This window comes from Bactrocera neohumeralis, chromosome 2 (assembly GCF_024586455.1).
Source record: "Bactrocera neohumeralis isolate Rockhampton chromosome 2, APGP_CSIRO_Bneo_wtdbg2-racon-allhic-juicebox.fasta_v2, whole genome shotgun sequence".
NCBI classification, from domain to species: Eukaryota; Metazoa; Arthropoda; class Insecta; order Diptera; family Tephritidae; genus Bactrocera; species Bactrocera neohumeralis.
In genome coordinates, this window is record NC_065919.1 from 47,214,089 (window position 1) to 47,235,613 (window position 21,525).

At 37.3% G+C, this 21,525-nt stretch overlaps 2 protein-coding genes across 8 annotated transcripts in view; both read right to left on the minus strand.

Annotated features, from left to right (window-relative positions):
• Positions 1–11,623, minus strand: part of LOC126750929 (uncharacterized) — a 64,998-nt gene extending 53,375 nt beyond the window's left edge. For 6 of the 7 annotated variants that reach the window (XR_007665833.1, XM_050460747.1, XM_050460745.1 and 3 more), the window contains exons 1-2: positions 11,460–11,623; positions 619–908 (exon numbers count right to left, since the gene is read on the minus strand). Coding sequence is in view for 6 of the 7 variants with exons in the window: in XM_050460747.1 (XP_050316704.1) it covers positions 619–622 (4 nt within the window). In the remaining variant the exon portion in view is untranslated. The remainder of the gene's footprint in view (positions 1–618; positions 909–11,459) is intronic. The other variant, XM_050460746.1, reaches the window with a different exon arrangement.
• Positions 11,624–20,422: 8,799 nt separating this feature from the next.
• On the minus strand, positions 20,423–21,415 carry LOC126751004 (piercer of microtubule wall 1 protein). Its single transcript, XM_050460898.1, has 2 exons — positions 20,978–21,415; positions 20,423–20,909 (listed from the first exon to the last, which is right to left on the minus strand). Exons 1-2 carry the CDS (start codon positions 21,114–21,116, stop codon positions 20,704–20,706), a joined length of 345 nt encoding a protein of 114 aa, XP_050316855.1. The 5' UTR covers positions 21,117–21,415; the 3' UTR covers positions 20,423–20,703.
• Between the last annotated feature and the right edge of the window lie 110 nt (positions 21,416–21,525).

The following is a 21,525-nucleotide window of genomic DNA, read 5'->3' on the forward strand; positions in this document are numbered from 1 at the left end:
TGATTCAAACATCGAAGAAGCATGTTAACAAAATTTTTCATGAATGTTTTTATTTTAAACATTTTAAAATGCATTTGGTATGCGAACAAATGTCATGAAATGAAGGCGTCAACCAATTAGTGTTTTTAGCAGAAATCGAATATTTCGTTTGGGTATAAATATGTAATAATCAATTTACCTGCCTCGGACGTTTTTGTATTATTTTCGTGTTGAGTATTTTTTTTTTAGTATTTTTTCGTAAATATATTTATGGTTTTTTGTTTTCAAGTGTTTTTGCATTGCACAAAAATTAATGAAATATTAAATTTGTTATTTATAAGTTAAGTAAATATTGTGTATAATTTCAAGTGTTGAGAAAAATAAATTTATAGTTACTTTTACAGTTAGTTAGTAATTTTGTACAAATATTTTCAAAATAAAAATGTCTAAAGAGAAAGAGTTAGCAATTGCGTAAAGTACATTTAAACGGCACATTTCAGTTGCGCTTTCTAAACAATTACTTTCTTTTTGTTGCTTCGCTATTATACAAAATATTTATTTAAAAGAAATATTGCTCTGCTAAATTTGTTTGTAATTAAATTGATTTTTGTTTAATATGTGTGAAACGCTTATATTTACCCATGATCCATCCAAGGTGGCAACCTTGCTCACTCGCTTATGTTGTGGTTGGACGAGCTCACCAAGCGCCGCACACTTGAACCGAGCGTTTGAGTGATGAGATGCTTAGTCGGCTTTACATGTTGTTGTTGTTAATTTTGGCATGCAACTTTTGACACTGTGAAACACTGTTTTATTGGTTACACACGATTTTTTTAAATGGTTTATTGCGTAATTGTATGACATAAATTTATGTTTGACTACGCATTTCGCTTGCGTTGCTCATTTGTTGGTATTCACAGTCACAGCGCCTAAGATTATGCAATAATACAATTTATGAGGGCATATACATATGTATGTGTGTGTAGGGCCACATGTGTGCAAACATACATTCCGGAGCGTATATAATTTTATTCGTTTAACACAGTGGCAATAAACACCGCCAGACATCCAAGCAAGTTCAGCTGACATACCACCTTTTATGTAATCACACTTAAACTAGTTTAAAGTGGATATATGTATCAACTTTTTATATGCATATGTTTATATATATATATAGTTGTAACGGCGCTCGATGACGTAAGAAATATTATTATATTTACTGCTTTGAGCGAAAATTAGTAAGACTTTGTTTATAATTTTAAAATTCTTAATTCATTCTTCAAAACCAATGTCGCCCACTCAAAGTAATCCCACTTAGCCCTAATGCTCTTGCACCAATGTTTTTTCCAATCCTCGAAAAAATTGTTAAAGTCAATTTCCGGAATACCCTTAAATGCGCATATCGATTCACTTTTAATGTCTTCAATTGACTCAAAACGGTTTCCACGGTGCGGTCGTTTGAGTTTTCTGAATAGCCAGAAGTCGCAGGGAAATAAATCAGGGGAATACGGTGGTTGCGGGACGATAATGGTTTGAAAATTTTGCGGAAAACTCACGAAGAATCGATGAAGTATGCAACGGTGCGACGCGTAACACTCAAATAGTATGCCTTGTTGACAGTTTGGTCGATGGGAAGGAATTTGGAGTGCACCACACCTCGATAATTGAATTAAACAGTCAACATAACCTTTATTTTTGACCTGTTTTGACGTGGTTTTTTCGGCTTCGGCTCACTATTGCCACGACATTCGGCCGATTGATCGTTTGTTTCCGGGTCGTAAGCATAAATCACTGAGTAGTCGCCAGTAATAATACGTTTCATGGCATCGACAGTCGAAAAGCATTGTTTAACAGACGTTAACGCGTCCTTTCTTTTTAAAAAATTTTGTGATTTTGGAACCAATCGTTATTTCACTTTTCTTAGACCCAAATGATCTTCTAAAATGCTTTTCACTGATAATTCTGATAATCCAACGATGCAAGTATGATGACTATTAATCCTCCATCCTCAAACATCAATTACTTTATTTTATTAGCGTGTTGATCATCAGTTGATTGCCGTCCTGAATGTTGTCTGTCGTTAATACGTTCTGGATCCTCTTTGAATAATTTGTAGCAATCAAAAGCATTTGCTTGCGACAAGCAATTATCATCGAGGGCTTATCCAACATTCTGATCGTTTCAGTACCCGAAATTTGATTCCGCCCACAAAATATATAGTTAGTCTTTTTTGTTGAATAATTACACTCATCGTAAAAATAGCGGAATGCACTTTTTATACTTCAGAAAGACAAGCGTACACTTAACACTAATGATTAACTTTGATGCGTCATTTGACATTTTGATGTCACTGACGGTCATACTAACCTAGAAAAAAAGTACTTCGACTAATGGGTTCTAGCGCGAAATTTAAATTCAACAGTTTTACAATATTTTGCCCACAAACCGGATTCAATTGCTTTGCTACTATATCTCACGCCTGACAACATTCTGGTGGGAAATTTTTCATGCTCTTAACTTACTTAGTACACATTTCTTTGCACATCATTGGCAGAAAAAATAATCTAGGAATGCATGAAAGTGATATGCATACCTTAAGGAGTTAACACCAATCTGGAATCCTCAAAAAGTGTTTAATTATTAATACCAGTCTATAACCCCCAAAAATTGCTTAACAATAATTAATTATTTTGGAAGTAAGAAAAAATTAATAAATTTATCTTTTTCTGGCTAGTAACTCGTGCTCTATGTTAAAAAAAAAAACACCAGGAAAAACCTTAACTTCGGCTGCACCGAAGCGATAATACGCTTATACCCATTACAGGTACATTTCTTATACCATAAAAGGCTATAAAAATATTTTTAATCGCTATAATGCTTTAAAGAATCCTTCGGAGAATATAAATGTTATAATGCTTTGATCTAAAGGATACCTTCGGAGAATGTAGCGTTTTAGGAACAAATAAAAAAGTTTACAAGCATTTGAGTTTGATCGGCCAGGTTGTATGGCAGGTATATCCTATTGTTGCCCGATTTCAACAATTTTTTCTAAGTTGTAGTGTCGTCTTTCAGAATAATCTCTGCAAAATTTTATGAATATAATTTTCAAAAAATTAATTGAAAAATGATTTCCGTATAAGAACTTGCATTGGATCGATCAGTTTATACAGCGGTTATATGATATACTGGTACGATATCGGTTCGTGAAGAGAAAAGGATGTGTGCAAAATTTCAGGTTGATATATCATAAGCTGAAGGACTAGACCACCTACGTACAGACGGTGGACTGACGAACTTTGCTAAATCGACTCAGCCTCCGCGTGCTGATAAATTTAATTGGCATAAGCAGTTTTTTGACTTTTTACCTGAAAAAAGAGTCCTTAAAAGGCAAACTATTTGTCGATATAAATACCGATATCGATTATATTATCGATGCCTCAATCTTCAATAAAATTTTGTAGAAGTAAAAGGATGAATAAATATAATATTACTAAATTGTATACTGGTTAGAAGTTCTAACTTAAAATTATCAGATACAATCAATAATGCTAGTAGTACTTTTAAGCAGATTGGTACCGGTCACTTGTAATACCATTCCAATGCCACTAAAATTAGTAGAAAGTTGGAAGTAATTTGCAAAATTTTAAATCTGATAATAAAAGTACGGTACTAAGGACTTCTTAGTTAAAACGATTGGAACATATCATAAGCGTGAAAGAAAATTCGGATATACTAGAAATAATAAATTTTCACTAGATTTGTGTAAAATTCATCAAATTTTTGTTTATTCTTGAATGAATAGCAGTGAATAATGGCACAACAAAGTTCCAACAGGGGCATTGTTATGAAAATTGGCAACGGTGTAATTTAATTGCGAAAGAACTAAAATTTTGCGACATTTTCTAATTAAAGTAAATTTTATCTGTAAAAAAAAGATGAAATGAAGAAAAAATGAGCAAAAAAAGAAAGAGAGAGGTCGAAGAGACCAAAAGAGCAACTCGTTTTTTCTTATTTGGAAAGTACTAATATGCCAAACGATATATTTTTTGACCAATCTATGCTGATCTCACCCTCATGTGCTTTCATTACAGGGTGTTTATATATTTTTATGTACAATTTCACATGTATATGTGAATATTACGCACGAATTATATGTATACACATATATAGGTATGCACTAGCGAATGTGCGCCAAAGACCGAAGAACAGCAGAATCTACAAACGGTTCAAAGCAGTGAAAAAGTTACCTTGAAAACTATTTTCGGCGATTGCAATAGCAATACACACAAAAGTAAAGTATATAAAGTAAAAAACTAAAAAAGACTGCTTCACATAAGAGTGGGTAGCACTCTCCAAACTGGGGCTGCAGCAATTAGCGATAATTTTTTGCTATTACACTGCAATAAAAAGCTAACCGAAAAGTCATGAATGGCATTAAAGAGAATTAGCGCATTGAAAAAATTGCTCTGTGATAAAAATTTTAATTTTCCATTTTACCGAAAACTGCAAGTCAAACTTTAGTTTACCTTTTGCTACTCTTCTTTACATACTTTAAGGCGCACTTCCACAGCTTAGACTGCTAATGTTGGCTTAACAATTGTGACGTTCACAATTTGCCACTCATTTGCATGCATTTCGTTTTCATAAAAGAGAGAATGGCGCTGGTGTGGCGGAAACAGTGCCGTAAGGCAGTGCGGAGGGGTTCATATAAGTACTACTAGTCATAATTTTATGGCAGCGAATGTGAAGGAACGTTAAATAGAGATAGAGCCCAAGTGTGGGGGCAAACAAAGCGATTGTACGCTTATATGTACCGCTATATAGCTTGGCCACAAACAATTCCACACAATTATTTTCGTTTCCTTTGCTTTGTGCCATTCTACTATAGTCTTCTACTGTATTCCTTTGAGTAAGCATTTTGATTTTATACATTTACGTTACTACTTTGCGAGTTGTTGTATATGCCTAAGCAATTTCAGCGATTATCTATGCACCATGCATCGCCCTGCTTGCACTGACGTGCTTTTTATGTGTTTGTTTGTTTGCTTTCTTCAGTAGTTTTGTTTTTTTATTTTTATTTTTTCTTGACCTAGTTCGTGCGTTTGCGGCGTAATCGCAAATAATTTAAAAGAAAATCCGTGCGATGTTGAAAAAGCGCTAAGAAAACCACATGTCTTGGGAAATAAATGTTATTTGCTCAGATCGATAAGCTTCTACTAGGATAACTAGCTGAAATTCGTGCAAAAATAAAATTCTTTATACAAGGAATATATGATTTTAACTACCAAGTGGTTATTATGAAGGTCAAAGACCGAGTTGAGGTGTCCAATTATTAAATGATTTTAAAAACAAACGTTAACTTCGATTGTACGGAAGCTATAATACACAAAAGATGCCTTCTAAGTACGTGATTTTGATCGGTAAGTTTGTATGGCAGCTATGTGCTATGGTGATCCGATTCCATCCGACCCGTGCGATCTCAACCATTTATTAGTCAATTGCACCGTTGCTTTGGCAATAATATACGCTAAATTTCGTAAATAGACCTTGTAAAATGAATCAATTTTCCTTATGAGTTCGGATCGATTAGTAAAATAAGATTTGGTAACTAAATTTTTCCAAATTCTGGGTCAGCTTTAGAGTTCTAGACCTCGCACTGATATTTTAGAGAAACGCATAGAGATGGAATTTATCTAAAGAAAGCAACACGCTCAGTATTTTAAGTATTAAATCCATATTGAGGATGAAGGTTTAGTGACCGAATTTATCCGAAGTTGAAGTCAAAGCTTATTATGTGTAACCTAAGGTTTTAGAGGGCATCTTTCACCACATACATACTCTACATCAAAAAACCGAGTTTATAAAATTTTCAGGATGTACATATACGTTATATGTTATATGTATATATACGTTAACTATGGCTGGTTTTTTTTTCATTGGCCGTTTTTTTACGTGGTGTGTAGGGGATGTTTCGCCTTCTGACTTTAGCTCGCCTTCAAACGGATGCTTTTTGGCTACCCAGAGGATCCTTGGTCTAAGACCGGAAGTCATGAGCTGCTTAGGCCATATGTAAAAGAATTGTTCTGGCCGCTCCCAAGTGAACGGCGCTCAGAGAACTTTCCTCATTTGCGCGCACTTCAACAGACGACTTCATCCTCCAACGACAATGAGATAGTTCAACGAATTAAAAAAACAGCGGTTACGCTGGCTAGATCCTTTCATCCGATTGGATGAAAACACTCCAGCTCTGATAGTACCCGACGCAGTACCTGCCGGTAGAAGCAGAAAAAGAGAAGACCTCCATTCCGTTGGAAAGACCAGGGTAAGACCTGGCTACACTTGAAATCACCAATTGGCGCCAAACAGCGAAAAGGAAGAACGACTGGCGCGCTGTTGTAAACTCGGCTATAACGACGTCAGCGGTGCCTACACCAATAAAGAAGATATCTACGTTATCTTACATATGCACCAAGTAGAAAGTGTAGGGAAGTAGGCATGAGAGAGACGCTGGAACGCCTCTAAAGCATCTGTATAGTCTTATCTATAACCTTAAATAGCCAGCGTCATAAAAGCTTTGGGTCACCGCCTAGAGAGTGATGGTTGTTATAAACAACATTTTCTATATACTCCGTGATGTGGCAATACCTTGCAGACTACTAACCGATTGCCTCAAAAAAAGTTTACATATCATCTCGTTCCATGACTGCATTTGGCACACATAATCCACCGACCGCGCACATTTAATCCACTAGCCGACTTTCTCCTGTGTTTACCCCTTTACCGTGGGCCAATGCATTTCAATCTTCGGTCGAAACAATAGCACCAACAACAAATGTGTGGATTTGCTGCTTTGCTTTTGCTTACTTGCATTCCACTTGCCGCATTGAGGACAAGCACTTACTGTACAAAGCCAGATTAAGAGCGGTGACAGCTTGTCTACGCTACGTAAACGTAATTTTGTGGTAGATGAAAACCGTAGCGAAACTTAACGTCAGCTAACTGCGCGACATTGTTACATAATCCGGTCGTTTCAGGAGATAAGCTTGTTTTGTGTCTAACACGAGGGGGGAAATAGAAGCAAAATATATTTTCAAGGTCACGTCAAATTGTTTCTGCTAACATTTCGCGCACGTAGTTCGTTTCAGAAGTTTCGAGTTCTCGGTTCAGACCGACCCGATAAAGCTGAATTTTTTTCGCATCGAGACACGATTGTGACCTAATTTAAAGCCAAAACGCAATAAATACCATCGCTCAGCCACCTTACTCATCAGATTTGGCTACGTGTGTTTTTTTCTTGTTTTCAGTCGATCGAAGGGATAAAATGCTTCAGGCAGTTATCGCTAGCGAGGCCCTATCGACCGAGTACACAGACGGTATTGCCTTTCCGCTCATTGCTTACATGTCAGCCTGAAGACATGCTGGCAGCACCAGATGTGATGCAATGGCCCAATCAGTCTCCTTAAATCTCATGATTTTATAACGCACAAGCAGAAATAGTAGTAGTACACACGATGAAATGTTATCGAGCTGGTCCATATTGAAACTTTTGCTTCAAAAAATCAAATTTAACTGGGATTTTCTTTTTGAAACAAACTAACCATATATTTGTAAGACAAAATCTGACGGCTCTCCGTCTCCGTGGTATTGTTCAAAAATATTCAAACCTTTGAATAAATTTTTTTTTTCTCTTCCTTTCGCCCCATATTTTTGAGCAATGCTCCAAGAGAAAATCACCCCTTCGGGCAATTTGGTCACATTTTCCATTGAAAAAGCATTAAACATCCCACTTGTAAGACAATGAGGTTAAGTTGGTTTTAAAAATGGAATTGAACGATATAAAATACTCTTGTTTATTATAAAGATTAATTATTAATGAAATAAACTACTTTTGATTCGTCATATTTTTGAAAGTGGCAAATCAAACAAACCATTCTTATGGCAGGGCGAGAAAACCGCGTAAACCCGAGTATATAGGATGTGAGCTTATGATCCATCAATTGATGAAAAAAAAATCGCCGAAAAATTTTTACAGAGCACTGAGCTGTGATGAGAAGTCAGGACTCGCGGGAAATTTGCAGCTGATCTTACTTCCGCTCTCATTCACCGGTTAAGGGTCATAAGGGCAAGGGTGTTCCAAAGTAAACAGGACTTTTTGAGTCTAGCGCCCTCTGGTGGCGCCATTTATATTTCGACTAGTGCGTTAGAATCTGCTATCTTTATCGAGAGGATTTCATGACATTTCATTAATTGGAAGTGAAGTTATTGCATTTTGTTTTAAATTTTGTTTTAAAATTGGTAAAACTTTCACCGAAACGTTTCAATTGATGAAACAAGTTTACGGCGATGATTGCATATCCCGTAGCAAAGTGCACGAGTAGTTTCAACGTTTTCAAAGTAGTCGTGAGGACATATATGAAGATCAACATGTGGGCCAATCAAAATCCGTGATCACCGGAAATTCCACCGAAACTATGCGTGAATTCATCAAAAATCAGTCGAAATCATCATTGAAATTCATGGAAATAGAATTAAACATCTCCAAAACATCGATTTATCGCATTTTGACCGAACATTTGGGTTTACGAAAGGTGTGTGCACGGTTTGTTCCGCACATATTGACTGAAGACCAAAAATTGCTCAGAATCCAACATTCGAATCGACGCTTTTAACCGTTTATTTGACCAAAAATCACATTTTAACCATTAACCACTCCCCGTATTCACCTGATATGGCATCATGCGACTTCTTCCTTTTCGGAAAAATGCATTTGTCCATGAAAGGAAAGCATTATGCAGACGTAGAGGTCATTCAAAAGGCTTGTACCGGCATACTGGCGTCCATACCGGCCAACGAGCTAAAACACTCATTCGACATGCTTTTGGACCGTACAAAAAGCTGTACTGAAGCAGAAGGATACTATGTTTTGAATATTGATTTGGAAAACTCAATTATGGCCAATCGAAGGTAGAGAACATGATATTTTATCTGTTTGGAAATAGGCAGCTCTGCAATAAAGAGGCTTTTGAAAGCTAAATATATCTCAACATGCAAAGGTTGGTTAGTTTTTGTTTGTAAAAATTTCATGAGCTTTGAAACGTATTTCTAGTATCAGAAATTGAATTTCGCATATTTTTCCGATTTTTTTTCTAATTTTTGTCAAGTATTAATTTGTAAAAAATGTTGAGAATTATTGAAAGTTGAAAAAAAGAACCCAACAACAAGAAAGAAATTTTAAGTTAGAAATTGGCATATCACTCTTTAATAGTAACTGCTTCGATTACTATTATTATTTGAGAGTAAAGTAGATTGAAATTATCAACCTTGATATTTAACTATCACAATTCCTATCCTATATTCCCTGATCAGGGTATATGAAGTTTGTAACACTCAGAAGGAAACATTAGACAGCCTATAAAATATTCGTCTGTCTGTATACTCGCGCAATACTCCTTCACTTTTTGAGATATCGAACTGAAATTGTGCACCCTTCCTTTTCTCCCAAGAAGTTGCTGATTTGTCAGAACCGCCGATATGGACCTACGATATATACTATATGTCCATATCGTTACCAAAACTGCGAAACAAAGTATCATCAAAAAATGTATTGCTTACGAGTCACTATCACATCATATTACATATGTACATGCTTATGTATATGAAGCATACAATTTTCAGCTTCTGCTGTCAGATATAACCAATATATAACCATTTTATAACCAAAACTGAAATTTTGTTTCAATATGAGTGGTTTCTATTATAAAGTTTTTCCTTCGCCTGTAAACTTATGCAAAGTGATGTTAGGTTATTTTGCATTTTTTGACGATATATGGAAAATTCTTTTACTTGACGAGATATCCTCACTAAATTTGGCATGGAGAATTATCTTCTTTGAGTAAAGATCACATCTCTATGCATACCAAAGCTGCTGCTATACAAAGTGATCGATCACAATTAGGTCATTATATAAAATTTTTGTTATTTATGAAGGGTTTTGTAGCTTCGGTGTAGTCGAAATTAAACTTTTTTCTCTTTTTTAAGTTATTTTCTGTTATATTCCTTTTATGAGTTAGGCACAAAACACAGTGTGGTGTGCTTAAGAAAACGTAAGATTAAGATGCTTTATAAAAATATATAAAAATATGATCCGCTAGATTCTTAAACGGAATACTTCGCTGTTACAAGCTAAAAATTATAAAATTTTAAATTTTACAACACTAAAATCACACCCAGAGAAATATGTCATAAATAATTTTCGATTAACGCCACAAATTTCTATTAAGAAATTCCTCACGTTTTCGTAATCTCTTGAAGTAAGATTTCTACGCCGAAATATTCAAACGCGTACGCAGACACACCACACAAATGCAGGTAGCAGTAGCAGCGAAATTTCGACGTAACGGATTCACGAGTTTCCAATAAAAGCAAAGTACGCTGCTCAAATAGATAACAAAAATCAACGATGCTGAGCTAAATAGTTACACGCTGGTGGGCAAGTTGAGCTTTGACTCAGAGTACGCCATGGCGGATGAGTAACCCGGATGTGCGTTGTGAAGGAAATTTCTGATTTGTTGCTGCTTTCTTCATTTTTGTTTTTGTTCAGCACTGCGATCGATTGACGGTTATTTAACACACTGATTCGCGCTTCTCTTGGAGAAAATATTTTTTTGTTTGTTTTTTGATTTTACTTCTTCACTTGTTTTGCTCACACACACTCACACATACACTTTCGACACGGTTTTTTGATAACTCAGTATGCAATTCTACTTTTTATGATAAAAATTTGCTTGCGAAAGGCGTTCGAAAACAAAACAGAAAATTGCTCGAAAGCAGCAGAACGCTGCAACGGACGCCAAGCAAATGCGCTGCATTATGGCGACCTCAGCTGACAGCACGTTTTTAGCACACCAGCCAACACAGACACACACACATGCTGATATACATATATGTATGTACGTATAAACACCGTTGTGACGCTGCGTCCCTCACAGTTGAAAATAAAACGAGTAATGAACTATCCATCCAAGCGACCAACCCACCAGCAAGAATATCAAGGCTAACGATGGTGGGTAATATGCGTGTGTGTACTTGCGTTATCGCACACACATGCACACACTGCTTTCTAACAGCGCCCACTTGCCGTGCGAAAGGGTGTAGGTATCGTCTCTGCGCCTACTCAGCGCTTCATCTATCGCACACAACTCGTGAGGTGTGTAGTTCGCTAAATTGCTCGCTCCCTTTCCTAAACCATATATACATATATGTATATATATGTGTGCGTGATTCGCTTATATGTTGGAATGCTGTTACGTCGTGCCAGCAGCTGTGGTCGCACAGTTATCACAAAAATTGTCTTTTTTTCACCACTTTTCTTTTGTTTTCCACCACTATTTTCAAGCACTCTTTTGTTTTGTAAACTTTTGCAGTTTCATTATTTTGCTTTTTTCGCTTTATTCCTTCTACGTTTTCTTGCATTTTCGCACCTTACACAATTTGTTGTTGTTTTGGCAACTATTGGCTATGCGGTGTGTTGCTGGTGGAGGCGCATTTGCGGTCAATGCTTCACCAGTTTGTTTTTTGCTCCTCGCACACTTAACTATAACCACTGTATTCTGTTCCGGATCCAAGAGTTGTTACTAGCAGCAGACGTCCGACGTGACTGAATGGTTTTGTGTGAAGTGCTAATACCATTAGTGAATACTTTGACATTGAATCCCATTTTTGACAGTTTTCGCGATTGCGCAGTGGTCACACGATATCGATACTGACAGTTGGCACAGTGGGTAATAAAGTGGGACTTTTTGGTATTATATATTCGGTTATCTGTAACGTAAATTCAACAAGTAGATTATCTATTCGAAAATGGAATTCGTTAATGAAACTGAATCAGTATCTCTCATCAATTGGCGTAGACACCGCTTATGCGATTATAGCCGAGTTAATAACAGCGCGCCAGTCGTTTCTTTTTTTCGCAGGCGCCAGGTCTTTCTTTTTCAAGGCTTTTCAAAGGCTTTGAGGTCTTCTTCTTCCTCTGCTTCCCCCGGCGGGTATGGAATTCTATTAGATGAAACTGAATCAGTATTGAACCCTCATCTCTATTATAATAATAGTAGTGGTCTGATGGAGTATTTCGTGGTAAGCATATGGGGAAAATAATTTCTTAAGTATACAGTAGACTTCTTCAAAGACTTAAAATAAAATTACAACTAAGAAAGAGAAAAGTTCGGGCGTAATCGGACATTTTACACTCTCGCATGAATTAAATCTGTCATACAGGTGGTGAACCAAAAAAATTCCAGACGTTCTTGGTTTTGGTATTTCGAAAGGTTTTAATTCTAGGTACATAGGCTCTACCACTTCTTCGGACCTGGTATCTGATCACAGCGCAGTTTTGCACGCAGTTAATGCGCTGGTACTCGCAATGTATAAACCCACCATAGTAATGGCGAATATTTTAAATTATCGCAATTCCCTAGGAGACAATGTGGACCCCAACATCGTCATATCCTCTGAGGCATATGTATATCGATTATGCTGCGGAAGTCTTGACCAGAAGCTTACACAACGGCGCCAATATAAATACGCCAGAAGCTAAAACTACACAGAGCGTCCAGACCAAACCACCAGACACCTCTGGTCCAATGAAGTAATGACGAAGCTAAGAGAGAAGAGACAGCATGCATGGCAAGTCAGTAGAAATCCAAATGACAAAACACTTTTCAATCAAAAGCAATGTAACAAAGCTGAAGCCCGTTCTCTGGAAATTGCGCAATAAGTCCCTAGGGGCGTTTATGATTGCTGCTAAACCAGGAGATCCAGTAAACAATCCTTAGAATGTGATTAGACAAAAGAATAAGCCGATATCTAGATGCCCACCAATTTTAAACAGCAGAGTCCATTGGTGCAGAACCAATACAGAGAAGGCCGAGGTGTTTATCACACACCTCCAACACACGTTTACTCCTACTTACTCCTAAGAGTTTAGTGATGGATCTAACAATGCGGCAGTCAGACAGAATTGGATTTGACAAGCAAATGGAATTTCCAATTGCTGAAATAGAGGCTGTATAAGTGAAGGAGGAGATCAAAGCTTTACAAAAAATCGCCAGGTTATGATAGAATTAAAGCGTTTGGACTTAAAGCGCTTCCAGACATTGTAATCAGCATATTAAGCTTTTTAAAGGAATGCTCAGACTTTCTCATTTCCCATAGCAATGAAAATGCACTGAGGTTACTTTGATCCTTAAACACGGAAAACCTGAACATCTGGTGAAGACAAACAGATTATTCAGAAGCATCAGTTTGGCTTCAGAAAATTTCATGGCACAACTGAACAATGTAGTAGGGTAGAGCTTCATAACTAATGCTATGAAAAATAATATATACTGCTCCGATGTGTTTCCTGGTGTCCGCCAAGCATTTGACAAAGTCTGGCATCTAGATCTATTATTCAAATTAAAGGAAAAACTACGAATGCCTTATTATTTGCTGCTAAAGTTTTACTTGCACAATCGGACGTCTACTTAGAGGACGTGACGCTGAGTCGGATATAAGACCTGTTCGTACACGCCCTAAGGCAGTGTATTCGCGCCTGTGCTCTACATTCTTTACACATCAGACCTTACATTGATCAACTCTAACTCCAAAATGCCGTCATTATGCTGATGATACTGTACCGCACTACTAGCATCAAGTGACAGCCCTAGTATTGCTTCCAAAAAACTGCAGATGCAATGAATGCTCTAGAACAATTGTTCAATTTTTTTACTTTCTCCTATGAAGTAGAATCATACTTTCTTGGATGTAAATTTTTGCGTTTTTGACTCGTTTATTTAGTGAGTTATTGCACTTTTAGTAGTTTTCAGCATAATGGGCGTGGTACCCATCCAGTTTCACAAATTTTAACTACTCTGAGAGGCTACCGAAAACATTTGCCTTAAGCGAATTGGTCAATTTAATTGTAATGGCTTGCAAGAACAGGTGGATGGACAGATAGTCAGTCGGAATTCAACTCATCTCGTTATCCTGATCATTTATATTGAAATAAGTCCATGTACATATATTTCAATTAGTTTTACATATACAATTATTAACATTTTTGTTGCAACATATTGAGAGAGTATAAACTTTTCAACGCTTCGAGATTCTGCATATATTCTACAGATGGTTCAATAAAAATTTTTCAAAAAAAAAACGACTCAAAGCAACCTGAATCTCTTGAATTTAGGTTATATACGTACATAGCTTGTCTACAAGATAGAGCTTCGTGATGCCATAAAATTATTACCTTTGGATCTCATTAGTCAGCAAAGCATCTTGGTTGAACACATGAAAATAATTTAACTTAATTTGCGCAAGCTCACCGGGATGAGCGAACTAATGTAGAATACCAAAAAAAGTGTCTTAACTTCTTCTTCCAAACAACTTCTACAAGTGACATCCGTCAAGATTTGTAACCATAGACGACAGAAATCCGAACCTTATTGAACGCAAAAAGCTAACTAAACTTTTTTGCAATTTATCTTGGACCACAATGATCTTATGATTTCATGACCTAATGATTGATTGGCGCTCGCGAAGCTGACGTGAGGGTCAGTCAACTACTAGTAAAATGCAAGAAATGAGAGGACATTGACATTGAGATAGGAAAAAGTTGCACTTCCCAGGTTTAAGATTGATAGGATTGAAATTTGAAAAATTCAGACCTCATGACAACCCTTTACAAAAAGAATGAGGCTGATTGATCTGGCCGGTAAGTCATAACCGACGTTTTATCGGTATTTGAATTCACGATCTTCCATAGATTAGTCACATACCAACTAGGTAACTATAAAGCTGACGCGCTGGCAAGGTAAGGGACCTAGATCCGTTGTCAGTAGAAAGGGAACGCGTCGGGATTCTGCTCTCCCATCGCTTTCTCTGCTCATCGGTTCTTGCATTATTCCAATATTCTTTTGTCCCAACGTCGAGGGAAGAGATCCAGTGATATCTTTACCCTCAGAAAAATTAGCCCCTTTCTGGTTCTGGGAGTTCTAACAAGCGTCCACACTGTAAAGTTGAGCATCTTACCGGATACCAGGTGCATCTCAACACTTTCTTCTTGATTGTCCTGCACATCGTATATAGGAGTTCTATTTTCATGGCTTCACAAAGGACTACCTACTGGTTTCCGAGATTGACCTTCATCTTAATGTTCAGTCATCAAACCTAACTTAACCTTAACCTAGTCACATACTGAATTAACTCTCAACGGATTCAATAATCAATGAAATAACGCTATTTCGATTTAGTTGTAAAGTCCCAAAAGTTAGAGGTAGTATTATAGGATTGGTTCATTTCAAAAACTTCATTTTCGTTTCCAATAGGCCTTAATTTTACTAAATAACTGTATCTTATTGAAAATATACTCACGGTATCGTACATAGAGCAATGCGTCCACGAAGCCGCACAAAGCGTCCTGATGCCTTCGATTGCGTTCACGTGAGATTAGCACACGTTCCAAGAAATGCCCCATCAAACGTATTTCAACTTTTAAGATGGCGGAAATATCAATGAGCTTACGTACACTAAAATGTTCTAAGTCCTCAGCGCAACTGGCGAATTTCAACGAACTGAAGTCGAACATGTCCGGATCGTCTTTGCTAAATTTACCGCTATACTTGCTGAACCGCCTTGAATGTTGTTCTCTCTGTTGCTTGCCGTAAATGTCCCACAAAAGTGAGCTCAACAATTGTTTCACCTCGCTGGGCAACACAATAACAAAAAACAAATGCGTGTAGGGCGTGAGAAGTCGTTGGAAGTTCGTCGTTGGTTGCCGCTTATCAGCGTTGTTGAAACTTTTGCAAACATAAATACGAGTACCTACCTCATGTCGTTGTTGCTATTGTATGGGCTTCTGTTTCAATGTTGTACTTGCGTGGTAGTTTCTTTACTCGCTCAAAGCTTTAGCTGCGTGAATTGCTAAGAAATTTGAATTTTTATCAAGTTTGTGTTATTGAATTGCTTTTTTTTGCTTTTAATTTGACTTTATTTTATGCAGTGACTTTGAAATTTTGTTTGGAAAAAAACGTTATGTCAATCAAAGTTCAAAACAAGTTTGCGTTTACTTGAATAACGGTATTCACATTAAAGATAAAGTTATTTCACGGATATTACATTTATATTTGTGTGATCTAAGCAACCTTCCACTCGAATTAAGGTAGCTTAATAAGGAAGAATTATATTTTATAAAAATCTTTTTTGATCGGCTTGATATATCATGTTGAATGACAGTTATATGCTTTAGTAGTTCGATCTGAGAAATATGTTCGGAGATTATAACATTGGCTTAGATAATAATTCATATCAAAGTTAGGGAAAATATCTTATCAGATAAAAAAGTTTTTCATACAGACTTGATTTTGACCGCAGCTCTACTCTATAGTTTTAGATCGACATCTCAAAACCTGTTGGATTAGTTCACGTATATATAGACTAATGGACAAACAGGGAGTCAGAGAGTTCGACATGGCTAAATGAACGCAGCTCGTCACCTCGTTTTGTATAGAGTAGAGGCGCGCTAATCCGGACATGGCCTAATCCGTCTTCCACTGTAATCCGGAGAGGGTTAAAAAACTCAAAATTTCTATTATGACCCTTGTAATCCGGACCGAAATTCTCTATCCGTATTCTCTAATCCGGATCACATGTTTATTATTCACCATATTCGCTTTTATGCTTTATTGGTTTAAGTTTTTTTTGTTTTTTTTTTTTTGGAACATGTGTATTATTTGTTATAATAAACAAACAGAAATTTATAAATATTTTTTCATAATACATACATAGTTCTGATATGTCTTTGGTAATCCGGATAGGGGCCGGTTTTAATTGATCCGGATTAGCGGGCCTCTACTGTATATACATATGAATATTGTATAGATCTCCAACTTTTCCTCTATTTACAAACTTCGTCGCAAACTTAATATACCCCATTAAGTTAGGTTAGACTGCTGATCCAGAGAGATCATATGTGGACTGCTATACTACTGTGATCAAATTGAAAGGTGAATTTTGTCCATTTCAATTCCTCCAAAATAGTCCCTTCCCGCTGCAATACACTTATGCCAACGAATTTTCCAATCTTCATAGCACTTGGAAAAGTTCTCCGTCGTGGCCGTCAGAGCCTTCTTCGATTAAGTTTTTATATCCTCAATTGAGTCAACATGAAGGTAAATCAGGCAAATGCGGTGGTTGCGGCACGATATTAGTTGAAAATGTGGCGAAATGATCACGAATAACCAATGCAGTATGAGATGATGCATTATCACACTTCTTTGCTCAATAAATTCAGACATAGTAAAAATCGAATAATTTACTTTTAGAGCCTCACAAAACGACGCGTATCTCAAATACTAATGAATATTTTGACGTGAAATTTAGCAGAGATGTCACGAACAGTACTACCAACTTACAGAAAAAAATTTACCGATTCGAAAAATAAGTATAAATTAAAAATTCACCTTTCAATTTGATCACAGTAGTATGTAGTCCGTTGTGAAGTCGTAAAAAAGAACATAAAAATTAGCAAAACGCTTAGTTGCCAATACATGGTGTTTTCCAAAGTAAACAGGACTTTTTGCGTCTAGCGCTCTCTGTTGGCGCAATTTATATGACGACTGGTGCGTTCGAATCTGGTATCTTTATTAATTGTCCAGTCAGAATTTCATGACATTTCATTGATTGGAAGTGAAGTTATTGCATTTTAAGTGTCAGTGTGTTTGTGTTATTGGTGCGAAAATGAGCTTCGAACAAAGAGCCAACATTAAATTTTATTTCAAAATTGGTAAAACTTTTACCGAAACGTTGCAATTGATGAAAAAAGTTTATGGCGATGATTGTATATCCCGTAGCAGAGTACACGAGCTTTCAAAGTGGTCGTGAAGACATAAATGACGATCAACATGTGGACCAATCAAAATCCGTGATCACCGGAAATTCCATCGAAACTGTGCGTGAATTCATCAAAAATCAGCCGAAATTTATCGCATTTTGACCGAACATTTGGGCTTACGAAAGGTGTGTGCACGGTTTGTTCCGCACAAATTGACAGACGACCAAAAATTGCTCAGAATCCAACATCATCGATCGACGCTTGTGACCGATTATTTGACCAAAAATCACATTTTAACCACTAAACACCCCCGTATTCACCTGATATGGCACCGTGCGACTTCTTCCTTTTCGGAAAAATGCATTTACCCATGAAAGGAAAGCGTTATGGCGGCCATACCGGCCAACGGGCTAAAACACTCGTTCGACATGCTTCTGTATTGATTTTGCCGAAAAAACCATTTGTCCTGTTTACTTTGGAACACACCTTGTATAGCAGACGTTTAATTTCTATTCCCGCGAATTCGGTGGGATGTCTGAAGGTATACGATCCAAGTGTCTAAGCCTTGGTCTCCCAAACGCGGGATAGTCAAGAATGAAGTGTTGAGTTGTAGATGCAGATGACATCTGGTAAGATTCCCAGCCTTACAGCATGGACGCCAATACGGCAGTGGGCTGCTAAAATCCCACATCCTTACTGAGGGCAAAGGGAGCACTAGATCCCTTGCCATAGATCTTGAGCCAAAACGATTTTGTGACAGCGCATGTACCGATGGTTGCCGAGTGCTGGCCAAGCTTCCGCGAAGCTCAGATATCTAGTTATAGTACACAAAAGGATACGGATGAACCGACTCGCTCCCATTCTACTGATATCGGTCCTTGGACGCCTTTCCACGTTAGCTTATCAGCTTAACAATTACCTGCGATTCGGCTCTGGCCTGGCCACCCATACCAGGATTTTCACAAAGAAACTCGATGCTATTGATAACGATGTTAGGCACTCCTTGACCAACCGTGAGCGCACTGTTAATGAGTTCAAGGCTAGTACCGTCACTCTCTGAAGGAGGCCGCACTCCGGAGCAGAAAATCTATTGCTACCTTAATGGATACAGGAAGTCTGAAGCTGGAGCTGGTAGAGAGCTCCTGACAGTAAACCTCTCCACTAACTTTCCCCCTCAAAGCTTTGACCTATCTGCAAAGAAGCTCACTGCCCCTCTCCTCCAACGGCATCTTTGCACCCATAACTCCCTCACCGGTATATGGACAAAGAAGGAGCCGCCAGTGTTCGTTTTGGCGACCCTATTCACAGTTTAAATTTCTTAGAAGGTTTACTTTGGTAGAGGGATGTGTGAAACATGTCTACTAATTCTTTCGTAATTCTTAAGCATTGAGTTCCATACTTCTCTCTAATGAAACCTATTTTTTGTTCCGCTTCTTTTTTTTCTTAGCTGAGCATTTAAAGCGGTATTAGCTCTAGATTGTTCACAATTTTCTCATACACCAAAAGCTGTTCGTGATTTCCACCTAATGTTAATTAGAAATAATGAAAAAATTTGAGAATATTCTGTATTTACCTCACCGTTTCTGAAATATATTTAGCTTGCAAAGCTCTTGTTAGCGGTAATTCAAAATTATTTCAGTGTTTACACACAATAATAGATTAATGTCTCGTTAAAGCTCCATGAGGGGAATTATTAGAGGAACCTGCAGCATTGAAAAATGGGCTGAAAAACTATATGTGCTTGGTTAAAAATGACTCGGATTCGTGATAAACATCCCTAATAATGATTTGTGCAGTGGTCAAGTCTTCAACTCCGTTACCTTAAAATTCGCTGTTAAGAGAATATTCTTATAGTTTCGTTGGTGTTATGGTCGTTATACCATAATACGTAGTCAATTAGCTGCAATTTGGTTTTGTCGTTTCCGTTTCGGTAATTTGACAACGAGGCCCTACACTTTTGGAATACAAGTTTTCAGAAATATTGATAACACAATGCGAATCGTCGGGACTGACAGTCTTGTTGGAACTGTTGCGATTGCCTTGGTTTGATTTTTAATTTTTATGGTATGGGGAAGCATCAAAACTCCAAGTCCAAATTTTCCACCGTTACACCACCGCCGAGTGTAGATTTTAGCTTACTTTTAAAAAACGAGGGTACTGAAAAAAAACGTGTTCAGAGTCATCTATGCACTCAGTTTTTGTGTTAGGTGGAAATCATGTCATTTGTCTATCCACGAATGAATGCCTGGGATCAGTCTGTGGGTCCATCGTTCTTTGGACGAGGTTTACCACCGCTGCTGCTATATTGCAAGGCTCTTGGTTCGCTCTGCTTTTTCCCGCCTTGTAGACGGCTCTGATAGCTGGTATATTCGTCCACCTGGATGTCAATAGGCGGCATGCTGACTAGTACTTCATCAGCAGCGCTTGATATCGATCTGAAAGCTCGGATTGCAGAAAGCCAATGCATTGTTTTTATGTATACTTATATACATATAAGTACATATGCCCAACATTTTTAGGTTCTGCTATCAGATATAACCCAGTTTTAACCAATATTTCAATTTTGTTTCACTCATCTTCCATTTTATAACGTGTTTTATTCTTTCCCCTGTAAATTTCCGAAAATGTTGTTACGTTATTTTGCATTTTAGGTGACGATGTGTAGATTGTATAGTTTTTAGGACAAAAAAATTACTTAAATTTTATTATGTTCTTGAATTTATTGATATTTTCAATTTAATTATCCAGCATTTGGCACACAAACAAATACTTGGATGATTAAACTGGCTTTGAGAAGGCGCAATTTACATATTCCCAATTTAAATACCGCAATAATGCGACGCCAAGCAAAGAGTTACTCAGAAATACGCACGATCCATTAAAGTATTCAGAGAGAAATTCCGATACATGCCACAACGAGCAAGTTCATTGGAGAATTTCTGTGAGAGGGGAAAGTAGCGCGTCGGTATTGTATAGGCATTCGGTGCATAGTAGCCATACTCGGAATTGCAAGTGCGATACATTGTGTTCTTGTCCGTCTCCACGCCATAGCCTTTGAAGTTGTCTGCAAGGAAGAAAACTCATTGTAGTTAAGGTCAGATAAGGTTCAACTCTTTAGCGCTCAATACTCACACGGGCATTTGATCTTCTCACGCGTATGCAATTGCTCATACAACTTGGCCGTTTGCACGATGGGTTTACGTTTCAAAAACTTCTGGTATTCAATTTCGGGATTGAAGGTTTCCAAATCATCACAATAATGCTCACACATTTTAGTATTAAATTGATGCTTATGCGGGTTACTTGTATTTTAATGGAAAAAAATGTTCAAAAAACGTTGAAAGAGACTTTTAAACACGATTTTTTTAGACTCGTAAAAGTTGTGAAAATATTTTGGCTTTGATTCGGAATTTATACTCGCTTGAGAGCTTGTTTAAAAGTTCACGAATGAAGTGCAATTGACAAAACAGCCATTTGTTGCTGCAGCAACAAAATAGAAAAAGTTCGAAAAGTTTGGAAAGTTTAGAAAGTTGAAAGCTAACGTACACCAAAGCGAAGCAACACATTAAAAAGCGTATATGTAAGTAATCCTCACCCTCTCAGCTAAGCGCTAACACAACTGTCACTCTGATAACGGTGCAACAGCTGACTGCCTACAGTTGCTGTCAGCTGTCAAAACG